The sequence below is a fragment of the Nipponia nippon genome, unplaced genomic scaffold, assembly GCF_047370975.1.
Source record: "Nipponia nippon isolate SJK-2023a ecotype South Korea unplaced genomic scaffold, ASM4737097v1 scaffold_8, whole genome shotgun sequence".
NCBI classification, from domain to species: domain Eukaryota; kingdom Metazoa; phylum Chordata; class Aves; order Pelecaniformes; family Threskiornithidae; genus Nipponia; species Nipponia nippon.
In genome coordinates, this window is record NW_028262402.1 from 36498255 (window position 1) to 36510448 (window position 12194).

The window sequence follows — 12194 nt, forward strand, 5'->3', positions numbered from 1 at the left end:
GGTAATTTTATTTTACTAAGGAGATGACAGGACCAATTAGGCACTTGTAAAGCAGATATTCCAGACCAGAGAGGACTACTTATATATCCAGACTGCAACCATAGTACAGTTGCTCATGTATATATACTGCGAAAGAACTTCTCAAACAGAAAAGAATCCCTCCCAGGCCTATATTTTCTTCAGCTTCCAAGAGGAAGCTTTCAAGGTGGTAAAAGACTCCAGGGATCATGTTGGGATTCAGACCTTGAAAATATACCTAGAAAAAGTGGAATCACAACTTTAAGACAATCTGTATCTTACTAACAGAAATCAAGAGCAGTAGTTTCAGTGATTGTCTTAAGAACAAATGTGAAGAAAATATACTTTACACTGAGGATAATGAAGGATCCAGTTATATTTAAGATAAAAATGAAATCTGCAATTAAAATATTTCCTAAGGATAGAAAAGAGGAATTTGGTGATGGATGCAGTTCTTGTTCCTTGCTTTGATTGATTTCTTTTTCCTTTCTTCACCTTGATTTATATTGTTTCTCTGTGAAGATGTCCAAAATGCCTTAAGATTTAATTATGCAGATGGCTAAAACTTGTTACCTCAGGGTAGCAGCAAAATAATCATGTTACCTGCAGGACAAACAACTGTTATCTTGAACAAAATGAGCAAAAGAAGTGGAGAAAGCAATAATACAGAAGTGTAAAGAAACGAAGGCTACTGGAGCAAAATAATTCCGGCCCATTTTCTTGGCTGGCAGCTATCACCTTGCAACCATACTTTTGAAGTGGCCGGTGCTTGTTTACTACTCCTCTTCAGACTTTTGTCTTACATGTTTGAAGTAACATTTTTGAAATGGGATTAATAATTGTGTAAAAGGTAAAATACTATTTTGCCTGGTGAGGTGAAAGTTACTTAGGCCTTCTCCCTTTTCATGCAGTTTTTGTGAGCCTGCACAGGAAGAAACTGAGAAGAAAACTGAGCCCTGGAACAAGGAAGAATAATTCCCATTACCTTTTGAATACCCAGTAAATCTATTAAATTTTTTGTTATGACTCAAATTCTGCCACATGGCACTGTGTACCCTCTTATTCAGGTGTGGGGGTGGCAATAGCATGATGACAACTACTAAAGAGCCTCATGAAGCATAACTTTCCCTGGTCACCTTTGGAAATTCATTCCCTAATGTTTCTCAGATTGCTCTTTAAAATTGTTTGGTATGCCTTACTCTGTTTTTATAATCAGTATGACCTGTACTACATAGCACAAAACAGTCTAGACAGCAACAAGATGACCGTGGTGATTGATACATGCAATTTGTGAAAATCCCATTTGGGGAAATACCATATAAATGGAGGGCTAGAACCTCCCAGCCCTTCCTTAGGTGAGTAATCCTTCATCGGATAAGTACATGTGCTTCAGAGCCTTAAAATCTCACCTGTTTCTGTATTTGCAAGCAGATATTAAATTACCTGATAATATCATATTTTGACGGGACCCAAGTTGAATGGTATAAGTGTCTGCAAGCCAGGGCTTATAATGAACTGTGGCAACAGCAGATTTATTGTAAGACAATCTTTTAAGAACCTAAGTGTAACAGGTAATGGTTTAGAAAGATTTAGCGACCTGAGAAGTTTAAGATTAAAACCCCTATCACCCCAATAGCTGAGTTCTTAGCTCTGCCAGTGGAGGCTGGACGGAATCCCACACAGTTCCCAGACCTTCCTAGGATGACTACAGTGCCAGTTTTATCTAAAGGGAGATAATCTCCTTCTGGATATTCTACTAGCCGTCAAGGCAATCTAAGTCTGAGAAGTTTTTTGGCTGCCTTCTTGTGAGTGCTAATCTTCTCAAGTCACCACTAATGTTTCTTGTCATACATTAGCGACTGTGGGTGGAGAATAAAAATTCAGAAAGGAAAAACAGTAGCTATTTAAACATTAAAGAAAGACCTAGATTTGTATAAAGCAGTTAGAGCAAAAAGTATACTTCAATTTCACGGTATAAATTTACCATCTCGATATGGTAGATATTGTCAATAAATGCAGGTTTCAGCACAGTAGAGACACAGAGTTAATCCATTTGGATTGATACAGACTCACTGTGGAGTGAAACTCCATTACCTTTTAGTAATGCTGTCAGGATAGCTAAATCAATATCCTGGTGTCCTTCTGATCCCATGCGAAATACTGTGATCTGAAATGTTAAAAGACAATACCATTATTGAAACCAGGGTAATTTTTTTAAAAAAGAAATTAAATCAGGGCAGCATCATTTGGATCTCAAAATGTCCTGATGCCTACAAGATAATCATACTTTATACATTTTGAGAAGCTTATTAGATAGGATTAACACACAGTATTTTTTGTGAGATAAAATTTGATAAAGATAGAAATTGTATTAATGAGCATATGTGGAAGAGAAGTCTTCTTACAGGGTGAAATTAGAGATGAAGAAATGTTTTTGTATTAGAGTAACATTAGATTTAGTGTTCCAAATACATTACTGGGAGGAATTAGGTGTATTACAGGTTGTGGACCTAATTTATGGCATATGGCATTGAATAAATATTTTCAACCAAAATTAGCAACCTATTCAACCTCATGATTTTATATAGCAGAAAGGTAGATAAATAATCTAAGAATTAGGCTTCTAACAGGTCCAGAAACATCTTTAGCCATGTGTGGTCAGTGACGTATCACTATAAGATGTAAGCTTTGAGGCAGTGAGGTGAGATACACAATTCATAAAGAAAAAGAATGAATATAGTGGGGCTGTTCTTTCAAGCCAGTTTCACTCTTAGTTAAGATTGCACCGAAACATATAGAAGTGTAAATCCCCTCACTCTTTCTGTTGCCATGGCAATAGGTGTTCTTGGGCCTCTGCTTCTTATGAAGCAACTGAGACTGCAGCTTTTTATTAGTGCCTTTACTAATGAAACCTATGTCATCATTTTGATCTGAATACCTGTTATCTGTTTTTTCTTTTTCCTTTTGCCAGTACAAACTGCCTCAAAGCTTTTTGTAATTAAGTGACGTGTTTAATTAGGAATTATGTAAACATATTTTACATTTTACACTCATATTTAGCAGCATATGTTGTCCCCACATTCCTACTCATACAGCACCACTGAACTGCAGCAGCATGTGGGACAGAGGTCAGCAACCATCAGGGCACAAAGAACAGTGTACCGCGATGGAGAAAGGAGATATATAAAGTGGTCAAGGCTAAGACAGTACTTTGGTGACATGCTTCAGCTTCCCAGCTGAAATAGCCCTGCAGAGTGTATCCCAAGAAATCCAATGTAGCCCTCCTGTAGCACCTATTCTACCTTCACTTGACCCTAGAGCTCTAGGGGGTTCAAAGTGAGATGAGAGACTTTGGCATCAGTGACAGTAGTACAGCATGTTAGAGACTGAAAAGGCAAACTGAATGAAGTAATAGGAAACTGACTCAGCACAATTAGTCAATTGATTTAGAATATGCCTAAAACAATTAATGTGAGAAAGCATTTATGTTAGGTGTCCTCCCCAGTTAAAGTAGACTGTTTTCAAATTAGACTTAATTCGACCCTTCAAAGTGTTCCTGACACAAAGCATAAATGCTGCAAGTGATACATTAATGATCTGTTTTCTCTCTCCCCCTGGAATCTACAGATGTTTCTGGCAAACCACTTGATGTCTATCCTGTATCACAACTTTTAGAGTAGAATAGAGTTGAACTGAATTGAATCAAATAGAATAGAATAGAATAGAATAGCATAGAATAGATTAGAATAGAAAACAGAATAGAATAGTTCCAGTTGGAAGGAACCTACAACGATCATCTAGTCCAACTGCCTGACCACTTCAGGGCTGACCAAAAGTTAAAGCATATTATTAAAAGCATTGTCCAAATGCCTCTTAAACACTGGCAAGCACAGGGCATTGACCACCTCTCTAGGAAGCCTCTTCCAGGGCCTGACCACCCTCTCAGTAAAGAAATGCTTCCTGATGTTTTTCCTAATGTTTTTCTTATCTCCTCAATGACTGGCAAGGAAGCTTTCCCTGCAGTGCAGACAGTCTGCTCCTTTGACCTGTAGAGCACAGGCAATGTGGGTAGAAACACACATTTCTATGCATATCTCATCTCAAAACACAATAAAAATGTGAGCTCATGAGATTAGCCCCTCTACTGAACATGCTCATGATGCGCTTCCCATGCCACAGATGATGAACTGCGCCACAGAGGTTAGCAGCCAGGCAGGCGGGTCAGAAGGCAGAAGGAAGAGAAAGCCTTCCTCCCTTACCCAGCGGGAAAGAGGAACATGTCCCTTCTCATGGGTAGCTCTGGCAAGTGCTGACAATTAGTGACTGAATACAGTGTTGCCACATAACAGTCTGATCATAACATCCTCACAATGCTTTGCAATTTCCTACACAATTTTTGCAGTAACAGGCATCTCTGTAGCACTGAAAGGAAGCGTGACAGCCTGGCAAGCAGATCAGCTAGTGCTGGGAATGTCTTGTTTTTATCACTGCACTTGGTGGCACCACCATGCTGCAAAATGGCCTTCTCCTTCTTTAAGGCCAAAGGTGAAGCAGTCTGCACATCGGGGACTGAAAATACTGACCAACAGGAGGTCAGTGGAAGAACAATGTACATCTCAAACTAAACACATGCTCAGTGAACTCCCAGCTTAATTAAAAGGCATCATATAAATTGCAAGCACTGAACAGATTATCACCACAGGAAAACTAAGGGAAGCACTTTGCATGTATTGGACCATATATAACCCTAAATTTCCGACTTGTCTTTCACCCCTCTTCCCTGCATGTCTCTTTTTATCAGAAAAATAAACCCACTTCAGCAGAACAAGTTGATGCTGTATTAAAAATAAAATAGAAATATACAATTTAGTTACATTAGAATATAAAGACTGCCTTTCTGCAGTGACTGTTACTTTGTTATTATTTTAAGAGGTCTAGTGTAATTCAAGTAGTAAAATATATAAAAAGAAGATAAATAATTGGGAAAAAAGATGGAAATAGAAAGAGTGCTCAGACTCATACCAGAATTATTATTATTTTGGGGGTCATGCGCAAGACTGAACTAGAATTTTAGACAGAACCAAGGCAAACTATCATGATACTTCATTTCAAAATTCTGTGACTTTAGTAGCTCAAAGACTCAGCTGATACTGTGGTCTTTTGCCTGTTCTAAATGCACAAAATCTTTTAGGACACTAAACAGATGGGTTCACCTTATGGTTTAGGTTGACTCTAACTATCCGTAGCTGCTTTCTCTCTGTGATGGATGCACTCCTCCTGTTTGAACTTTGATCCAGGCAGATGCTCACCAAGTAGGCCTAATCAAATTTAATCTTACTGTGTGAGGCTATCAGTGAAAACTCAGCACCAAATCCAAAAAACCCCAGTTTGGCTGGAGACTGGGCTGATAAGCGGCCAAAACTGCATTAACACAGCCGAAAATCTGACTACAAATCAACCACTTTACGCTATAAATATCTGCAGCCATCAGGGCCCATTGAGCTTTCCCTCCATAGCAGCTGGCTGTGCAGCGGTCATCTCCCCTTGAGTAGGGACACCTCTCAAGGTTACCCCTCAAGGCTGAGAGATCCCTTACCTGATACCAGACATCGATGAGTTGGTAAGTGATGTTTTTTGCATGTGTGTGACATTTTAGGTATGTATAGTAAGCTTAGGCGATAATCTTTGTATCCCATACTAACTTTAAGTGTAGCAGAGTATTGACTGCCAATCCATCTGTACTTATTAAATAGTTTGCATACCTAAATTTACTGATTAGAACTCAATATACTAGATCAGATCTCTCTGAGTGATCTCTGACTCTTCTCCTGCAACCCTTTCCTGTCACAGGTCCTGATGATGATTTTGGACAATGCGCAGCGCCTTACTACCCTTACTTATGCAGGTTTTTTTGAGAAACTTTTCACAGGTAGTCATCTTTGAACTGTTGCCTCTCAATCTGGTGAATCTGGTCAATCTGTTTTTTTATCAATCTGGACCTCATAGGCAGGTCTTTGCCCTGTCATGGTTTCCCATGGTTTTGGGAAAATCAATTGTTTCTTCTTTCCAGTATTGTCCTAAAGCTTGACCAATGTTTTTGTTTATTCACAAAGTGGAGGATTTAAAATAGGACTGCACTGTGATTAGGTGAGGAGCCTAACTTTGTCACACTGTTGATAAAACCTTTGGCTTTATCTGCAGCATTCTTTGGGTATAACTTGTTTGCCTTGTATCTTTGCCAGATGTGTTGGTTGCTTTCACTATTGGATGTCAAGTGTATTTGAGGACAGTGACATTTGCCTTTAAATGGCTAAAGGAAAATATTTCATCACTCATGGCTCTGCAGAATGAATTTTGGAAGATGAGGCTTAAAGCTGCAGCATACTGGCTGCTGAACCATTTGTATCATCATCACTCCTACTTTACTCGGCAAAGCCAGATCATTATTAAACCACATAGCTGCAGCTTTTGTTCTCCTTCAGTCACTATGATCCCAGGACAAGGCAGTGGGACTGGAGGAATATTACTGCTGTGTTTTGAGTCCCAGACTAGCAGCCTGTGAGGAACCCTGAGCATCTTGAGCAGACCTGTATTGCTTATCCAATGCAGCTTTATGTTAGGCTGCTGTCACACTTGAATGACTCATTAATGAAGAGGGCTGCACATTGCCCCTGCCTTTCCTCACAGCTTCTATTGGAAGTGCATCCCCAAATGCTGCCCCTTTGTTTTTTTCCTGTCACATTTAAATGCGGATAAAAAGAGAAAAAGAAACAAGCTTTGTAAAACACTGAGAGAGGCAGAAAAACATACAATTTGTTGTTGGATGAGATCCTAGTGCCTTGTGCTAAAGACTTTCTTGACCTTTCCAGAAAGAAAGCATGAGTTTTATTTTTTTTATGAGTACAGTTATGAGGAGACAGCAGTTGTTCCTTAGATGTGGATTTACTTCTTTACTTATGCAGTCTTCATATTTTTTTCCTTTTTTTTTTTTTTTTTTTTTTAGTCAGAGGCATGAGGAAACAGGGACACATCCTCAAGTATTTATGCAGACTTTACACTTAGAATTGTTCAATATCTCTAGGTCTCAAAAAACCTATCTGTTTGTCTTGCTGGAGACCTGTTCTTCTGGTGATTTCTCTTCCTGCAATTAACAGGTAAGAATTTTATGTTTGCAATATACTCATCTAGTTCCAAGAGTCATTAATGTATCTGGCATCTTGCTAGTTGCCATTTACAGATACTCTGCTGGGAGAATCACTGCAGAGAACTGAGAAACAACACATCGGTGCTGTTAAAGTAGGACATTGACTAGGGCCCTGTTAGAATGGGCTACAGATGCTACTGCACTATTGTATATAAAAGTGCCATGCTAAAGGAAAATATCTGGGTCAGTAAACTCTGTTCCCAGCTCCCTCTTGTTGGATGAATGTCTGCCACTGAGATGCAAAAATAACAGTAAATTAAAGACTTAGAAACCTACTTAATAACTCATTACTAAGAAAAAAAGGAAGCCTTTCTTCTTTAAATGAAGAGACAGTGCCTAAGAGCCATTCACCTTTAAAAAGACCTGCTGTAGCCCTGTTTAAGCCTGTTTTGAGTCCTAGCCTCTGTACAACTTCAATGAAAAATAAAAGGAAAAACAACCTAGTAAGATGTGTATATGAAATCCAGGACATCTAACTATAAAAAAAAAAACCCCAAGGAGTTGGGGTTAAAAAGTAATACATGATTAAGACCTGCTTACCCTGCCAAAAGAAAACAAGGGGTAAGAGTTGCAGTATTAGTCAGACTACCACTAGTCATTCTTTTGCATTGCTGTGAAAAAGGGAAGATTAGTTTAAACGGAGAAATTTTCTTTATGCTGATCTGATTCAAACTGTATCTATAAAATGGTGTTCTATTTTTCTGAGCATAATGAAATTGTATTAGAGAGAAAAACTACCATTTACCCTACTCAGTTATTTCTTTTGAGCCAAAAAACAATTTATGTTCAAAGAAGAAAAAAATCCCAAAATCAAGTACTCTTTTTTTCTCCCAGGGATTTGGGCCACATTATTACCTCCATGTAGCTGGTAGTTTCAACTGTTGATGTTAAACTCAACTATTTTAAAAGAACAGCTTTTTCTGTTCCTCTGCCACCACCTTGGGTATTTTGGGGTTGGTCTTTCTTCAATTTCCTCCTTTCTTTCCTCAGCGTTCACACTATTTATTGGCTTGAAATGACTTTTTCAGGTAAGTGCCTGAGGCACCTCAGAGAACAACCGTGAGTTCCAACAGCAAGATTTTTTTTAATATATTTTTCTTCTCTTCTTTACAAATATAATAGAAGCTGATGTTAACGTCCCTTACAAATAGAAAACTGTATTGCACCGCACTGAATAAAGAGTTAAATCTTCAGATGAAAACACACCTGAAACAGACAAGCAAAAATGCCTGTGAGTGACCAATAAAGGATGCACCAACAAGCTGCAAAACCAGTGTTAATAGGCATCCAGATTCTAGCTAAATGTAACTCTAATGTCTGGATTTCTTTTGATATGCCCATAGTGATCTACTTGCAAAGTACAGCAGATAGATAGCAGCTACTTCCAATTCTGGGGGCAGCTGGGCAAGGACCACCAGTTTGGCTAGGCTCCTCTCAGGAGGAAGTGGTTGGGACCCACCAGTCAAACCCTTGTGTCACAAGACTACCTCTCCTTTGCCTCCAGAAAACCTGCGTGAGTGAAATGCATGAGGTTTATCCTTAAAAGCAGGAAAAGACACCACCACCGCCGCTCCCCCCCAAAAAACTGGAAAGGTCTTCCCTCTAGCTCTTTGCGGATTTTACTGAAGTACCTTAGCGTGAACAGCATTAACTTCCAGGAAAAAAAACCTAGCTGTGTCCTAATTCTTCCTAGGAAAATGTGCTAGGAAATCACTGAGCCAAAACAGACCTCTGCAAGCACAATGATTGCAGCACACTGTGACGCTTGGAAGCAATAATTACAGTCCAGCAGGATAGAAACCTAATTTTCAGGCAGGGCAGGTAGAAAGCAAGTAAAATACCAAAGAGATGGAGAAAAAAACCCAGCAGGATAGAAAGCATGGCTGGGGGGAGGGGGTAAGGGGAAGAGATTATCTGACCTTAGACTCTATCAAAAGCACTAATTTTAAAACAGCTCTGCTTTCTGTTTAGCACCAGCTCCATTCTTGTTTGACAGATTACTTTTTCTTTCCCTCTCTCTTTCCTCTACATAGTTTCTGGCTCAGCAGGGTCAGTTTAACCTAATATGATGCATTCTGTTGTTTTCCTGCCTTCACACTGATACTGCATTGCACTTCTATAGATAAAGTCAGGTAATACTGTCTTACCTGAGAGCAGTGAATACCAAACAGACTTTCAGAAATTATTCATACATTGAGAGACACAGATATTACACTGCCACTTAGGATTTCCCAAGTTCTATATGCATGTGAATGCAGGGTTACCTTAGACATACAAATCACAGCTGTCCACATGCAGATGTGTACATGTGGTCTCCTTAATGGCAGCTGGTATACCAAAGGACCAGCTAAGAAGAGGATACGTCAAACAGATGCTGAGGAGGAAAGATGTGGTCAAACAGAAAGCAATAGAAGTCACAGGTGAGACAACCCCTGAAGTGGCAGGAGCACTGAGATACTTAGGAGGACAAGGACCAGGTTGTAATAGGTTGTAACAGGTTCTAATAGTAAAATTTCTGAATTCTTACAACTTGTTCCCCTGCCTGGGGAAGAGTAACTGTTCATATTTCTGTCCCTTACTAATCTGGGTGAAGCAGACCTATCGTGTGGAGAGGGCAGGACTTGTGCAGAAGACAGGCAGAAGGAGTTCTAGTGCCCTGATGAGCAAGTCATAGAGACCTACAGGAAATTCCTTGATACAAGAATTTGTTTGTTTTGCCTTATAGAGTCCTCTCTAAGCCACACACCTGTGTCACAGTTTGCTATATTCAGGCCTAGCTAGGTATATAAATGATAAACCTTCATCAGTATGAGCTACTACGCTGTGAATAGGCTTGTACTCTACATGGACGAAGTTGATTTTACCCCTAGAATGAAAAGCAAGAGCAATAGGTAGGGTCAGCTGCCACAGTCAGCATTAACTGCAAATTTGCCAGGTCATAGTATAGGAATTAATGTAAAAAACTGTTTTGAAATAGTTTAAAACAGTGTTTGGTGAAATTAATCACAGGATATAAAAGTTCTTCCCAACTACCAGCATATTCAGTTCCTCTTTTAATGCCTTTTCTAGCCAAAAAGTGAGTCCTTCCCTCCCACCACACCACTTTTTTTCTAGGACTTATTCTGAAAACTCCACAGATACAGAAGAGCTCCTTCTGTTCAAGGCCAGTAGAAGGGCCCAGGATTGAATGTGAATAGCTATGCAGCACCAGGCTGTACTTAGTATTTCTAAAATATTCTATTACAGGTGAACAATTCTTTTTTTACAGTAGGGTTAACCTCAACCACTTCAGAGTATGAAGAGTGAGCTGAAATATATTCAGATTTTTAGCTTGTATTTTTTTGGAGAGAGAGGAAACACCATCAAATCAGCAGGGAGAATGCAGTGCACACCTGCACAGAAAGGCATTTTACCCTCTGTCATGAAGGAGATGAGAGATGATGAAGAAAAATCATTCTCTACACCTCAGATTGACAGTACCTGCTGACTAGACAATGGATAGTTGAAGACAGAGGAAAAAAACAGGGTAGCAGTGATGAGAGCAGAGAAAGCAGCCAAGGGTGCTCTCCTTACATACTGTATTCATAGCATCTTAAGAATGCTGCAAATTATTCATGCTTTTAGAGATGGAGTTGTTTCTCACCATCATTTCACTATGACATCAGGAGAAAATATATGGTGATTTAAAAGTGATTTTTTTTTCTGTTATTTCCAGAAAATTTTTGTATGTCTTTAAATCTCACCTCTGACAACCACGAATTTTTTGTATGCATCTTGGTTACATAAATCAGAAAAAAACATCTCCCTTTTCTACAAAAAAGCAGATGCAATTGTGAATACAACCTGAAACTCTCCTGTTTGAGACCACGGGCTGGTTCAGCAAAACAGGCAATTCCTTCCAGAGTACATGTTGACATTTATAATTTAGCTAGGCCTACCTGAATATTTCAGAGAAAAATTGCCCATAAAAGAAAAATGAGAGTTTGATAAAACAAAACATTAAAGGAGGTCAGTTATGCAAAGCCTCAAAATGGTTCAGATAAGACAGGGAAGCATTTTCTTTTTCCTTGCAATGAATAATCCTGTTTAACTCAGGAGAAAAGCTGCTTGATGCAGAGGCATAACAAAGATCAAAGTGAGCAGGTGAGTCAATGGATAATACTGCAGAAGAAAGTGGGATGGCCAAATAAGAGTAAATTCAGGAATAGAAAGATTAGAGAGAATTATGTTTAGGGAAAACCTAAATTACGTGGTCTACTGTTCTGACGAGTAAGAAAGAGAATTCAAAATGAGAAAATAAGAGGGAGCAGATATTAGGGGAGAAGTCTGAATATTGGTTGCAAAGTTTTGAAGCTTTACATCTCCTGTGTTGTGGCAGTACTGCAACACTTCACATTTTTCTTTGATCCAATAATTTGCCATAGACTCGTTGTCTGGTAAAAAGCAGGGAACAAATTAAAAAAACAGTGCTTATAAGAAAGGCAGCAATTCTGCAATTGCGGAGCCATCTAGGTGCACAGAAAATCATTTGACAGAAATTACTGTAAATGTTTGGCTTCCCCCATAATTGGTAGCTTTTGTTCCAGACTGAGACAGCTGTGTCAACCCCTTAATGACTGAAGAGAAAAGGCTATGGAAATCTCACCGCTATGTCCCACGTGAAAAACTTTATATTTTATAATGTGCACATACTTTTTAAGCCTTACAGCACTGTCAACATTTTGAAATGGAATATGCATATTTTTCAGTGGAATAAATGACCAAAAATAAGTTTTGGCAGTAAAAACATTGAAAACAATCCTTTTCCCTTATACAACAGGTTTCATGCTGTTGATACATTAGGCCATTTATGACTCTATTCAGGCAGTGAAATACCAGTCCCTGATTTTAACGCTGAAGAAATATAAGTAAATATAAATTGTAAGTCACAAAGCATATAAGCAGGGGAATAGAATTTAGACCTTGTCCTTTA

The 12194-nt window shown here is 38.9% G+C and overlaps 1 protein-coding gene across 10 annotated transcripts in view; it reads right to left on the bottom strand.

The window, feature by feature from the left end:
- TRPM3 (transient receptor potential cation channel subfamily M member 3) overlaps positions 1-12194 on the bottom strand; it is a 463424-nt gene that overhangs the window by 69639 nt on the left and 381591 nt on the right. For all 10 annotated transcript variants that reach the window (XR_015700935.1, XR_015700934.1, XM_087741457.1 and 7 more), the window contains exon 9: positions 2113-2185. Coding sequence is in view for 8 of the 10 variants with exons in the window: in XM_087741457.1 (XP_087597583.1) it covers positions 2113-2185 (73 nt within the window). In the remaining 2 variants the exon portion in view is untranslated. The remainder of the gene's footprint in view (positions 1-2112; positions 2186-12194) is intronic.